The sequence below is a fragment of the Zea mays genome, chromosome 10 (genome assembly GCF_902167145.1).
Source record: "Zea mays cultivar B73 chromosome 10, Zm-B73-REFERENCE-NAM-5.0, whole genome shotgun sequence".
In the NCBI taxonomy this organism is placed as follows: Eukaryota; Viridiplantae; Streptophyta; class Magnoliopsida; order Poales; family Poaceae; genus Zea; species Zea mays.
Genome location: NC_050105.1, coordinates 1,566,125 through 1,580,379, shown reverse-complemented (window position 1 = coordinate 1,580,379; position 14,255 = coordinate 1,566,125). Strand labels below are relative to the sequence as shown.

The window sequence follows — 14,255 nt, the reverse complement described above, 5'->3', positions numbered from 1 at the left end:
GTAACTGCTGCACGCGGGGAGAATCCCTTTTCAAGGGAGACTCTCCCGCTCGCGCCCATCTCGCCCGGCGCGCACCAAAGCGACCCAGCCTCTGACACGGGGCCCGGGGCCACAAGTCATACAGCTGGTGTGCGAGTCTCCGAGTACTGAGAAGGCGAACCGCCACGCGATAAGCAAACCGCCACCCGCGGTAGTGCGCCTCTCCATCTCCATCGGAAGCAACGGCCTAGTCTCTGACACGGGGCCCGGGCCCACGAGCCATACTCCCTGGGCGTTGGTTTCTGGGTACAGAAAGAGTGAACCGCCGCTTGCGCCAGTACTGCACCTCCTCGAGGCCGCCGCAGAAGACAGAGAAGGTAATTTTTCAAACTTATGCAGCGGTATCGAGGCGCCTCGTGCATGGCCCGGCGAGACTATCATGCGTGGGGGCCGCAGGTCAGTCAGCCGCGGGGAAAGACGTGGCAGTTGGCGTGTCCGAAGGCAGACTGGCAGTGATTACGTCAGCAAATGCACGGAAGCGGTGCACCAAACGCCAGTCAAGCTTTGGCCCCAACTGCAGGCTCGTATCCTCACCTGAGGCAGGCCCGGGGGCCACTGTCAGTACCCTGGAACAGGGGTACCCCTTACTATAGTATGAAGGCGCGGAGTCCACGCGGCTATCTCTAGTCGCGTGGCAAACAACGCCCGACCCCACCACGCGGGCAGCTCCAGGGCCGCCACGTGGCCAGAGAAGACGATATCCTCCAAGGTATCGTCAGTAGGTCCGGACCCCCATGGGAAGTGCCGGACCCCTGTATATACGGACTGGACCTCCGAGTAAAGTCCAGGACCCCCATGGGCACGAACCGGACCCCCGGTATGGGTCCCGGACCCCTTTGTGTGGGGTCCAGGCCACTCACGGCAGGGTCCCCAGATTCTGGGACAAAGAGTACCCGGACCTTAATCAAGACCAGGCGGGGGTCCGGAGCCGACACGTGTCCAGACCATGCCGTGTACGCTTCTGCTCCCCACTCAGGCGGAGACCTGATGCTGCCACATGGCCCACTGCCCGTGACGTAAGCCTGCGGGCGGAGCGTGACGTAAGGCCTCTGGGCCGCGCGGCCTCTGCATTAATTGCGAATAAGCCGCGCCGCCTGTCCACTCCACTGGCAGGCGATGTGCCGCCTCGGCATTTAATGAGCCATGTCCACTCCACTGGCAGGCGATGTGCCACCTCAGCATTAAATGAGCCCTGTCCACTCTGCTGACGGGCGGCGACCAGGCCATCCTGCAGGTGGCGTGCCTGCCCATTCCGGTGGCAGGCAGTACGCCCGTGCTGCGGCATACGCTGTGCTCATCATCACTCGTACGTTGCCAGGGAAGCTTCCGCTGCACGCCAATGCTACGCAAACCGCGAATATCAAGGCGCAAGGAGATTGCACTGGCGACCATCATTAGTTGCTCCAAGTATTACATCCGTTATGTTCCTGGGCCCACATGTCGGGGCTCAGCACCCTTGTACATGCCCCCTTGAGCTATAAAAGGGGAGGCACGTAACGTTATAAGGCAGACACACTTAGACTCTCACACTCACAAGTTCATACAAGCTCTCAAGCTCAATACATCACACAATGGAGTAGGGTATTACGCTCCGGTGGCCCGAACCACTCTAAATCCTTGTGTGTTCTTGTGTTCTTCCCGTTTCCACCTAACAGGCAAAATGCTTAGGCCCCTCCTCATCTTAGGATTTAGGGCGGATGCATTCCGCGACCCGACCGGAGATTTCCTCTCCGACAGAGACTATAAAGGAATTATATGCTGCTGATTTGGACTTCAAAGATGCTTTTGAAAATTGCAGAGAGGGAAGAACGTGGCAAAAATTTATGCTGCGTGAATGCCTTCTCTACCGTGCTAACAAGTTGTGTGTTCCAGCTAGCTCCGTTCGTCTTCTACTCTTGCAGGAAGCACATGGAGGTGGCTTGATGGGACATTTTGGTGTTAAGAAGACTGAGAAAGTGTTGTTTACTCATTTCTATTGGCCTTGGATGCGGCATGATGTTGAGCGCTACGTCTCTCGTTGCACCACGTGAACAAAGCTAAGTCCCGACTTAACCCCCATGGTCTTTATTTGCCTCTTCCTGTTCCTCGTGCACCTTGGGAGGATATTTCTATGGATTTTGTTTTGGGATTGCCTAGAACAAAGACGGGGAGTGATAGTGTTTTTGTCGTTGTCGATCATTTTTCAAAGATGGCACATTTTATACCCTGTCACAAAACTGATAATGCTTCACATGTTGCTGATTTGTTCTTCACTGAGATTGTGCGTTTGCATGGTGTGCCAAATATTATTGTCTCTGATAGGGATGCTACGTTTTTAAGTCATTTTTGGAGAACCTTGTGGTTTAAATTGGGAACAAAGTTGTTGTTTTCTACTACTTGTCATCCCCAAACTGACGGGCAAACAGAGGTTGTTAATCGCACTTTATCTACCATGTTGCGGGCTGTTTTGAAGGATATTTTGAGGTTGTGGGAGGAATGTTTGCCACATATTGAGTTTGCTTATAACACATCAATTCATTCCACAACCAAGCTTAGTCCATTTATGGTAGTATATGGTTTTAATCCTCGTGCTCCAATTGATTTGTTGCCTTTACCAACTTCTGAAATAGTGAACTTCGATGCTACACAATGTCCTGAATTCATTCTTAAGTTACATGAAACAACTAAGTTGCAAATTGAAAAGATGAATGAAAAGAATCGTATTGCTGCTAATAAAGGTAGGAAGGAAATGAAATTGGAACCTGGTGACTTGGTGTGGGTTCATTTGAGAAAGGATAGGTTTCCTGATTTGAGAAAGTCTAAACTTATGCCACGAGCTGCTGGTCCTTATAAAGTTCTTGCAAAAATTAATGATAATGCATATACACTTGAGTTGCCTCCAGATTTTGGGGTTAGTCCCATCTTTAACATTTCAGATTTGAAGCCATATATGGGTGACGAAGATGAGATTGAGTCGAGCACGACTCCAATTCAAGAGGGGGAGGATGATGAGGACATCACTTCTATACATACAATGCATGGACTGATAACACGATCGCGTGCACGACAGCTAAATCTCCAGGTACGTTCTACCCTAGTCAATTGTGTTTCGAAGCTTATGCTTGGGGCCATGGATGTTTTGATGATTAGGAACCTTGGAGAGAACCAGCAAGGACTTGGGAAAGGCCAAGGTGTTGAAGAGGAGCAGCAAGGGCGCCCACAACAGGAAGGAGATCAAGTCTGACTCGGCTGTGACTCAATCTCGGGGTCTAGGACCAGTCTGCACTAAAATGGACGCCCAAGATGCATCCGGACTCCGATTGCAAAGCAATTGATATGGTTGGAAAGATAAAGAGATTATCTAACCAACTCAACTGGTTCCACCTTAAAATTCATCCGGAGTCAATAGGATTCATCGAAACAATTCAGCGTTCAGATTCTGTTTTGGTGCTGCGACACTGTCTGTTGGACCATTGGGCCGTGTATCGCGTCGAAGCCCATTAGGGGCGAATCTAGGGGTCACACACGCCCTAATACTCTATTTATTCAGCAGACGCCGCCACATTAGGTTTGGGTTTTGCTTAGATCAATTCTGTCATCGAACAGTGGCGCCGTCATCGGTTTGTGAGACCCCATTCCGTAATCAATACAATTTTGGTTGCATTTCTTTCTTGTTCTTGCTTGTGTTCTTGATTGCGTTTGCAGGGATAAGCCTTCGTGGCAAGGTCACTCATGTGTCACGAGTGATAACCAACGTAGCCGTGGTGTAGTGATTGCGAGGAACCGTTCGCTCGGAGCCTTGGATCATCAACGTCGAGATCTCCACTCAATCAAGTTATCGTATCTCACGAAAGATCGGGCCGCGTCTTCTATCAAAGTTGGTACCTGGAATCTCAAGTGCCAGGCAAGTTGTGCCCTTGATCACTTCTTTCTACCCAGTCATGTTCTGATTAATCATAATGATTTGCATAAGTTAATTTGGATGGGACCAGGTTACCCCAGTTTGACTATCTTTATGCCTTGTTTACCACTGAACTTTTTGGGTAGTACTTGCTAGTGCTATATGTGGATTTGGGCATTGAGATACACATTATTCATACTTTTGTTATCAGTTGTTATTTACTGTTTATGATAAGATCATTATGTTAATTGGAACATGGAGCGACCACCCGGGAAAACAGTGCTACCACAAGGGTTTAATGGGACGCCCTTGGCTGATTAATTAGGAAAACTAGTGGATGACTACTTTACCCGAAAGGGGCAATGGCAGTAGGGGAGTGGTCAGTGTAGGGAGGTCCTTGGGTTGATTTTGCTGCAATGGCGGTCAGGCGAGGGATCCCTGCACTGGAGCTTCCTATAAACTGTAGCGGGTTTTCTGAAGCTAGTGGAACTTTGTAAAGGCCTCGTAGTGTTACCCTGCCTCGCTTCCTTGGTAGAGGTGTATGGGGCCCGTACAACCCCGTGGCAGATGGGTAACATGACTTGTGGGTAAAGATGTGCAACCTCTACAGAGTGTAAAACTAGTATACTAGTCGTGCTCACGGTCATGAGCAGCTCGGACCCTCACATGATTAATTTATGGAACTTAAATTCAATTTGTCATATGCATTGCATCGCATGTGTTGTTATTACTTTTGTTCTACTACTTAATTGGGTTGATATTTTACTTATACTTAGTAATTGCTAATAAAATTTTGACCAACTTTAAAAGCAATGCTCAACTTCAACCATCCTCTTTGGTAAGCCTTACACTTCACGTGAGCTCCCACCTTTGGCGAGTTCATGCACATTATTCCCCACAACTTGTTGAGCTATGAACGTATGTGAGCTCACTCTTGATGTCTCACACCCCCCACAGGTCAAGAACAGGTACCGCAGGATGAGACGCATGGAGGATGCTGTGACGAGTTCGTGAGAGGTCTAGGTCGTCGTCTCCCAATCAACTTTGGGTTGCTGGACCATTGTCTCCTTATAATGTAATTATTTATTTATTTTGTATAGAACTACTATTACATAGTAAAGATGTGACATTCGATCATGTGCCATGATTCATCATATGTGTGAGACTCGGTCCCAGCACACTTGGTGATTACGTTCCCGTCTGGGTCTTAGTGCCCCGAAACCCGGGTGTGATAGGTTGGAAAGGAGGGGGTCGCCTTGTTCCAATTAATTCGGTACTTACCACCTTGGCTATGTTTATGCTGTCTTTCTTTGAGGTTCCTAGGGGTGTACTCGAGAGATTGGATTATTTTTATCTAGATTTTTCTGGCAAGGTGAAAATCATAAGAAGAAATACATGCTTGCTAGATGGAATATCCTTTGCCAACCTAAGGATCAAGGGGGTTAGGTATTAAGAACTTAGATTTACAAAATAAATGCTTGCTGAGTAAGTGGCTTTTCAAGCTAGTTAATGAGGATGGACTTTGGTAAAGTATGTTGCGAAATAAATACCTTAAGAGGCACACCTTGTCAAAAGTATCCTTTAGGAGGTGATTCTCATTTCTGGTCGGGAATTATGGAAGTGAAATATTTCTTTTTAAACCTAGGATCTTTCATTTTAGGTAATGGAGAACAAATAAGATTCTGGGAGGACGTGTGGTTGGGAGACCAACCACTAATGAAGCAATATCCTTCACTATATCATATTGTGAGACAGAAAAGTGAGACAGTTGCATCTATCTTGAGTACGACCCCCTCAATGTTTCGTTTCGTAGGATGTTCTGGGTCAGAACATAGCTATGTGGTATGATCTTGTTAATCGGGTGGTGCTCACCCCGATGAGCTATAATACATATGTCTTTAAGTAAAGGGTAACATCTTCACGGTGCAATCAATATATCAGGTTCTAATTAATTACGGTCAAATGTTTAATCACAAGCTGATTTGGAAATTGAATTTACCCCTAAAGATTAAAATCTTTTTGTGGTGTTTGGTTAAAGGGATTATTCTAACTAAGGATAACCTAACCAAAATAAATTGGAATTTCTATATATTAAAGCTGGACACAAAGCTTACACCATATGTCTGTTCGTCATATTTTTAGTACGTGGCTCACCGGTATTGATTTAAGAACTAAGTGTCTTATTATTACAAGTGCCTCAGTGTTTTGCCGGGCTATTTGGATAAGTAGGAATGCCTTAGTTTTTAATAATATTTCAAGTTTTACTTATCTGCAGGTTCTTTTCAGATGTACACATTGGCTTAAATTCTGGGCTCAACTACAAAAGGATGAAGCTGATGGTGTTTTAATAAAGAATGTTTGTCGTCGCCTGGAATCGGTGGTCTTGCAATTTTGTGTTAATTTTGGTTGGAGATTTTCTAATAGGATTGTCTTGTAATCATCTTTGTGGCTTTAAAAAATTTCAAAAACCTTTAGGGCCCGTTTGTTTTCCTTCGTTTTGAGGAATTGGAATTTAACTAATACAATAGACTATTTTTTTAGAATGTGACATTCCACAACTTTCAAAGTGTATATATAAGCCTATTTCAAATTCATGGGGGCGAGAGATAGAAATTAATTCTATAGATTTACATGTTACTTTTCTAATATACAATTTATAGCACACCCTTCTACTTGTTTCTGCATAACATAAATATAGTATATAACTATCTATCCGATATGATTTAGGATAATATAGAAATACATTACATAAATAAATATATTAACTCAATTAGTTTTGTCTAAGTTATAATTATTAGAATAGAATTCACTTTTAACTAAACAAACGGGACCTAAGTGTGATGTGTCCCTCTAAATAATACTGTAGTATAACAATTTGTGTTGTCTCTAACCTATTTCGAGGAGAAAGCCCGGACTTTTTTTTTCGTTATCTGAAAAAAAATCTTTGGCTAGCCTTCGGGACTCGCCATCTCCCAGCCGCACGCTCTTCTCGCCCACGCACACACGATTCCTTCTCGCGCTCTCGAGATTCTTCCCACACGCACACGGAAGATTCCCGCCTCCTCCCCTCTGTCGCCGCTGCTGCCAACGCTAGCACCGATGCCACCTCTTGGTTCCCAGGTTGTGTCTTGCCTCTTTCCATCCACCGTCATCGCCGCTACCTATGGCTTCCCCGTCGGGTCGTCTCTTGCCTCATTCTGTTCCCCGCCGCTGCTCTCGCCACCCACTATCGGAGGCATTGTGTCCAGAAACATGGTTAAGAGGGTATGCTGTCTGAGCGCCAGGGAGATCCGAACGGTGATGCCCTCTACTCGCTTCCCATTGTCCTAGAGTCAGGCAAATGGAGGAACATGAGTCAGTGGGGCTGCCATAGTTGGAGAATGCGGCGTAAGCAGGCCGACGACGGCGAGTTCCTCAACATGTACTCCGGTGAGTCCAATTTGCAATAGAGAAAGTAATTTCTATGGAATTAATTGCCATCTATGCAGTCTATTGAAATCATGAGTTCCAAATCCGAGCAGGTGAAATTTTGGTGGTGGTTCCGTGACCTGACATCTTTCCAATATCGAAGATGAGAAATACCGAGGCTGTTATAGATCTCTTCTTTTTTTAGGAGTTTTCTATTTTACAAAATAGCTAAACTATGGAATTTGGCTAATAACTTTAGATTAGCTCTCGGAGTTGCTCTTCATGCGCCACATCCGTAGTCGCACGCACCTACCATGTGCACCCAACGAGCATGTACTATTATTATTTTCCTAATCTTTCTTGGCCCCTTACACAGCTGCTTCGTCATTTCCAGCCATATGCGTGATGACAGCTCCTCCGTCATTACCATTTGTTTTATGGTAGCGAGATGCGCGTGAAGACATTTGGATTCGTCCACCACCACATCACTAGTCTCACTCTCACCTGTAATATATCTGCACCCAACGAGCAGGTACCAAGCAATTAGCAAGAGAAACACAAGGTCGAGGTGGTGAGGTATGGAGCTCGCCTTGGGGGCCATGACCAGCTTGGCCCTTAAGCTAGGCGACCTGCTCATGGAGGAGTATGTCGTGCAGAAGGGCCTCAAGCCCGACATCGAGTCTCTCTCCAGGGAGCTTGTGATGATGAACGCCGCTCTCATCGACGCGTCCCGGGTTCCACCTGACCAGCTCACCGAGGTGGAAAAGCTTTGGGCACGCAAGGTCCGGGACCTGTCGTATGACATGGAGGACGCCGTCGACGATTTCATCCTGCGTGTGGCTGGTGGTGACGACTCTGCCGCCGACTCAAAATTCTTCAAGAAGACCCTTGCCATGGTCAAGGACGTGATGTCGATGAAGAAGTTCAAGGATCGGCGCCAGATCTCCGACAAGGTCAAAGACATCAAGAAACTCTCCAACGAGTTAGCTGAACTTCGTGCCAAGTACACGGTAAGGGGTGTGGGCGCTGATCTCGCCGCGAGCACCGGCATCGACCCTCGTGTCATCAATCTGTACAAGAAAGAGACAGATCTCGTTGGCATCAAGAAGTCAAGGAACAAAGTCATTAGGATGCTGTCTATGGAGACCAAAGATGATGATGCACTTGAGTCCCATCAGGCTCTAAAGATAGTGTCTATAGTCGGGGTTGGAGGACTAGGTAAGACTACTCTAGCCAAAACAGTGCATGACATGCTTAAGAAGCAATTCGACTGTTCTGCTTTTATTTCTATTGGTAGAACTCCTAATCTGAATAGGACATTCGAGAAGATGCTATTGAAACTTGATCGTGAGTATAAACAAGTTGACATGGCCAGATGGGATCTAGAACAATTTAAAAACGAACTGGATGAATTCTTGAAGGACAAGAGGTACGCCCATGTCATTCGTTCTCTGTCTAGTTTTAGTTCAAACGTTTATAGGTTTATATATATGGCGACCAATTAATTTGCTAAGTTCTTCATAGCTCTACACTCTTGTGTCAATTATATATAGGTACTTGATCGTTGTTGATGACATATGGGATGTTGACTCATGGGAAGCAATCAGATATGCCTTGAAGGACAATAATTGTGGAAGTAGAATAATCATGACTACTCGTAATTTTGGGATTGTCACGAAATTAGAAGAGGTTTATAGATTAAAACCTCTTTCTAATGCAAACTCCAAGAAATTGTTCTACAAAAGAATAGAGAGTCAGGAAGGAGAAAGCCTTGATGGTGAACTCTCTAGTAAAATCATACATAAATGTGGCGGCATACCATTGGCTATCATTGCAATAGCTAGTTTGTTGGTTGAAAGATCACGTGAGGAGTGGTCAGAAGTGTACGACAAGATTGGTCTTGGGAATGAAGACAATACAACAAAGATAATGTCATACAGCTACTATGATCTGCCTCCTTATCTCAAGCCATGTCTGCTGCAACTAAGCATATATCCAGAAGACTGTATCATTGATACAAACTCTACCATATGGAAGTGGATAGGTGAAGGTCTAGTTCATCTTGAGAAAGAAGAGGGTAGCCTATTTAAGGTTGGAGAAAGATACTTCAAGGAGCTTGTGAATAGAAGCATGATCCAGCCGACAGAGGACAAAAATGATCGGTTTGTAGAAGGGTTCCGTATTCACGACATTGTGTTTGATCTCATCTGTAAGTTGTCCAAGGATGAAGACTTCATTACCATTAGCGGGCAACATTCATCTCGGGATAGTTTAAGAAGAGAGAAGAAAACATGTGTGCCTCGCTCAGACTGCAAGCTACGTCGGCTGGCCGTCCGAAATCAACGTGTGCAGCGCTTCCCTGAAGAAACCATCGACATGCCAGAGGTGTTGAGATCACTTAGCATTATAGATTGTAATATTGAGGTTATGGCCCCAATTGATAGCTTCAGGGTTTGCCGTGTGCTGCATCTGGGGAAGAGCTACGTACCCATCAGCCTAAAGCATCTGGGGAAGCTGTTGCATCTCAAGTTCCTAGAGATAGTATACACGCCTATTGATGAGCTCCCTAAGGAAATTGGGCATCTGAGGTCTCTTCAGACACTGATATTAGACCGTACTGGACTAGACGAGCTGCCACCGGTTGTTTGCTCGCTTACACGGTTGATGTGCCTGATAGCCCAGGGGTTCGAAAGGTTGCCAGCTGACAGGATGGGGAACCTAACGTCCCTGGAGGAGCTACGACTACGTAGGGTAGTTGGCCGGAGTGCCACCCAAGCCCTAGTGGCAGAGCTTGGCAAGCTGACGAGGTTGAGGGTGGTCGACATCACCTTTTCAGAGCAGCTAGAGGAGAGCTTGCAAGAAGCATTGGTGCAATCTCTGTCCAATCTGCGGGGACTCCAGGAACTAACGCTTTTGTTTAAAATGACACGGTGGGGAAGCGATATGTGGGGAGACTGGGAGCCACCAAGGCAGCTCCGGCGCCTGATTATTGAAGGCATCATCGTCTTCTCACGACAGCCTCGATGGATCAACCGCTCCTGTCTGCCACGCCTCTGCTACTTATCTCTGATGGTGCACACTCTTGAAGCACAGGACCTAGATAATCTAGCGAGGTTGCCAGAGCTCCAGTACCTCACGCTAGATGGTCTCAGCTGGCCTCCAAGGTATACTGTTGGCCCAGACGACTTCAGGAATCTGAGGTTCTGCAAAGTGGGCACAACGTTCGAGTTTCGTAAGGGCGCCATGCCAAGGCTCGAAGTGCTGCAATTTAGAGTTTTTGCAGGGTACTATTGTTGGGCATACAATGGTGTGCCGTTCGAGCAGTTCCCAACGAAGGATCTTGACTTGGACCTGGATAACGTCCTTTTACTTCAGCAAGTAATAGTCAAAGTCAACTGCGTAGGTGCTACTGTCACACAAGTGGAGGAGGTGGAGGCCGTGGTCATGCGTGCCGTGGAAAATCATGCCAACCGTCCAACCATAAAAATGAATCGAGCATATGAAATAGCTATCCTATCCGACGAAGGGCGGGAGGCTCTGGTGAGGCTGTTCTCTTTGAATCTGCTAAAGAAAATACGCTGTCTTAATTATATATATGTGTGTGTGTTTATGTTTGTGTACTTCAATTCTCAGCTTCGGCGACACATTGAAAAGGATTGCTGCGTGCGCACGATGAAGGATAAATCTGATGCTTTCTTCATCAGCCAGCTGCGGAGGTATCGACATCTTCAGAAAGCCATTATTTTCATCGACTGTTCGGGTGCCAGCATGTGTGAGGTGCAGAAAGTGGAAGCAGCTTTTAGACATGCAGCCGAGGTTCATCCTAACCATCCAAGTATTGAACTTATCAGAACAAACACCGACGGAATGGCCTCCTCCTCATCTGACCATCCCAACACAGAGGTTCGTCCTAGCTGCATGGAATTTTCTTTTTTCAGTAATTAATGGAAACCTTAGCTTTGACGGTATAACTTAACACCAACGCTTATTTTTCGTTCCCAAACTCCAGCCCAGGAATTGATGGCTCGGTTTGTCAGATCCTTCCAACCCAGGAGCAGGTACGTGTACATGCCGATGATCTACACTCTTAAATTAATTTAATTACTCTATCTAGTTATCACGTTCCAATGCCATGTATAAGTTTTAGTACCTGCTTATTTTTCGCTTGCAATTGTTGCATCTTCAACTCTTGCTTCTAACCTTCATTATTTGTCTGTCCACTTCACCAAGAGACAGACAATCATAGCTCTAACCTCCATGAAGCCTAAACCTCCAAACTCCTTGGGTCTGTTCAGGGCCTCCCACCTTGTCATGTGATACTTCCTTTTCTTGCTAGTTCCATAAAAAGAGATCTGATTGAGTCTAGCATCTAGAAATTCTCCTCATACAAGTGATAGACCCCCACTGTGTTCATAGGAATGCTTGACAGGCAGGATTCAATTACAGTAGATTTCTTTACCCAACCTCTTCTGAGTCTTGTCACTGAATTTCATCTGTGCTTTAATCACTCATAGGAATCTTCAAATATTTGATAGGAAAAGTTTCCACCTTGCAATGAAGAAGTTTAGCTATCCTCTCTTTCTCCTGATCCTCAGCCCCAACAACAGAAACTTAACACTTCTCAAAGTTGATTTTCATCCTTGACATTGCATCATAACAAGAAACAATAACTCTAATATTGTTCTGGTTACCTTTTGAGTTCTGTAAAAAATGGTTGTATCATCATCATATTGCAAGTAACTCTGAAATTAAGCCCTTTAGCGGACAACCTCTTCTAGCTCTAATAAGGCAGATAAAGCATCTGTCACTAAGTTGAACAAAAAAGGGAAAAGAGGATCCCCTGTCTGAGACCTTTAAAATTTCTAAAATTGTCACCTCTCTCACCACTCAAATCAGTAGCTATCCTGTCCCACTGAACTGCCTGTCTGGTCCAACCTGTCCATATATTAGAGAAAAAAACATTTTCTTTGAAGTACCTCCTCCAAAAAGTTCCAATTCACCTTATCATATGCGTTCTAAAAAATCAAGCCTTAAAATAATTCCAGAAACATTTATAGCACTCATGGAGAACATCTTGCAAAAGTTGTCTGGTATTTGCTTATCACTTGATCTGCTGCAACTGTTAACCTCAGACTAAGCATTTCAGTAAGGATCTTATAGATCACATTCAGTAAACAAATAGGCCTATATTGTCTAATAGAGGTGGCTGGCTTGCTCTTAGGAAATAGGATAATAACTCCATAGTTCTAGCTTGCCTGCATAGCATTTCCTTGACGTCACCACCTATCAGGTGCCACAAAGGCTTAAAAAATTTCACTGTAAATCCATCAGGACCAGGAGCAGTGTTATTCCTCATGTAGTTTCTTTTCTTTTCTTTTGAAACAAAGTTTCCAAATATTTTTTAAGCTACTTTGGTTCTCATTTCAGTTAGTAGACGTCAAGGTTTTGTATAAAAGCTGATTTATAGATTACTTGTGTTGAATAGCTAACCAACTAAAATGCACCACGTATGCTAATCAAACTGATTTCCTTATGGTACCCTGATAAAAAGCATGCTGTTTTTTAGAAAATAAATGTTAACATGTTAAGTGGTCTGATAGGTCCTAAGATGATTTTAAGTGAAAGGAACTAATCAAAGCACCAAAAGAAAGAAATATATCATATACCTCGATGGTAGCTCAATAGCTCATGTTTTAATCTTGTAAAAGTGCTTTCACTAAACTGAATCGTTTTGGATTAGACATGTTTATTGGCCAAAAAAAAAACTTGTATCATTACTCTTTGCTTGAAGAAATTCTGTGATTGCATTTTTCCTTTACATGGTTGCTCCATCCTTTGCATTTCAACTTATTTACTATATATACAAATCAATATTTCAGGTAAATGTGAGTTGCTTAAGTACCAAAGAGAGAGGTCCTGTTCAGCAAGATGATTAGAAGCATTGGCAATTGGCATGGCTTGTTAATTAGATTCGTGGTTCTTAGTCTAAAATCACATTGAAGAGGGAGACGGACCCAAGTGATGCAGTTCATGTGTTATCTGTATCAGTCTCTGTTTTTATAAGCTGTCATATATTTTCTCGAAACTATCTTGTGTTGATTTTGTGTGAAGTGTACTTTTAATGGCACGGGCCATTGTGTATTTGCTTGAAAGATAAGGATGGTATTATCTTTGTATTTGAACTCTAAATGCTTAAATGAAGTGATCATTCTGGATGGAGATATGTATGGTGTGAACCCAATTCTCGACGCCAACGTGTGTGGGATTTTGGTGCAAGCTCCTGTAGCTCGTCTCTGTTATATCTATGGTGTTCACAATCCGCCCGACTAGTTACTCGTACTATCTCATCTTGGATCACCGCATACATTGATTTTATTTGAGATTATATTTGGTTACTTATATGCGGGAGTCATAGTCTGCATCGGTGGATGTAAAATAAACCATTTTGATGTTATTAAGCTGCATTCACCAATACACTCAAAATTATTGTATCTGGCTGGCCAGAACGGCACCAGCCTGTGCATATACGTGCATCCATCCAATCAGGTTGAATATATGCAGGTTCATCTAACACGGATGATGAAATTATATGCAGGCGGTGCCGGTCAGCGGAGGGTTGCCTGACGCAGGAGAAGAGATGCAGTCTTTGACAGCACAATCCCAGACACAGGAGACCCACGTAAACATACTGCATGCATACGGAGATTGACAGCAGATGACTCTGGAGATTGAAAAACTCTGGAGATTGAAACAGACTGTAAGTGTCTTCGAGATACTCTCACGTCGAATGATTGGGATGATTCGCATAATGGAGTGATTATTAGGGGGCTTAAGTTCCTGATTTTGTCATGTTTCAATGATGTTAAGGTGTTGTTTGCACCTAGAATATGTAACAAGGTAGCACATCATCTTGCTACTATTGGTTCTG

General features: G+C 44.6%; 1 protein-coding gene across 3 annotated transcripts; it reads left to right on the top strand.

Annotated features, from left to right (window-relative positions):
- Positions 1-6,847: 6,847 nt before the first annotated feature.
- On the top strand, positions 6,848-13,550 carry LOC100381533 (uncharacterized). 3 transcript variants are annotated; one of them, XM_023301149.2, is made up of 6 exons: positions 6,848-7,348; positions 7,722-8,756; positions 8,881-10,867; positions 10,961-11,230; positions 11,337-11,385; positions 13,207-13,550. In XM_023301149.2, exons 2-5 carry the CDS (start codon positions 7,906-7,908, stop codon positions 11,346-11,348), a joined length of 3,120 nt encoding a protein of 1,039 aa, XP_023156917.1. In that variant the 5' UTR covers positions 6,848-7,348; positions 7,722-7,905; the 3' UTR covers positions 11,349-11,385; positions 13,207-13,550. The 3 variants fall into 3 exon arrangements, with proteins under 3 accessions (XP_023156917.1, XP_023156918.1, NP_001340322.1); XM_023301150.2 differs by having other exon boundaries at positions 6,884-7,348; positions 7,860-8,756; NM_001353393.1 differs by having other exon boundaries at positions 6,958-7,348; positions 7,441-8,756; positions 13,207-13,549.
- The last annotated feature ends 705 nt before the right edge of the window (positions 13,551-14,255 follow it).

Coding starts and splice junctions, on each gene's coding strand:
- LOC100381533 (XM_023301149.2), top strand. CDS start 7,906: ATGGAGCTCGCCTTGGGGGCCATGACCAGCTTGGCCCTTAAGCTAGGC. Junction 8,757..8,880: donor GAATTCTTGAAGGACAAGAG/GTACGCCCATGT, acceptor AATTATATATAG/GTACTTGATCGTTGTTGATG. Junction 10,868..10,960: donor ACGAAGGGCGGGAGGCTCTG/GTGAGGCTGTTC, acceptor TTCAATTCTCAG/CTTCGGCGACACATTGAAAA.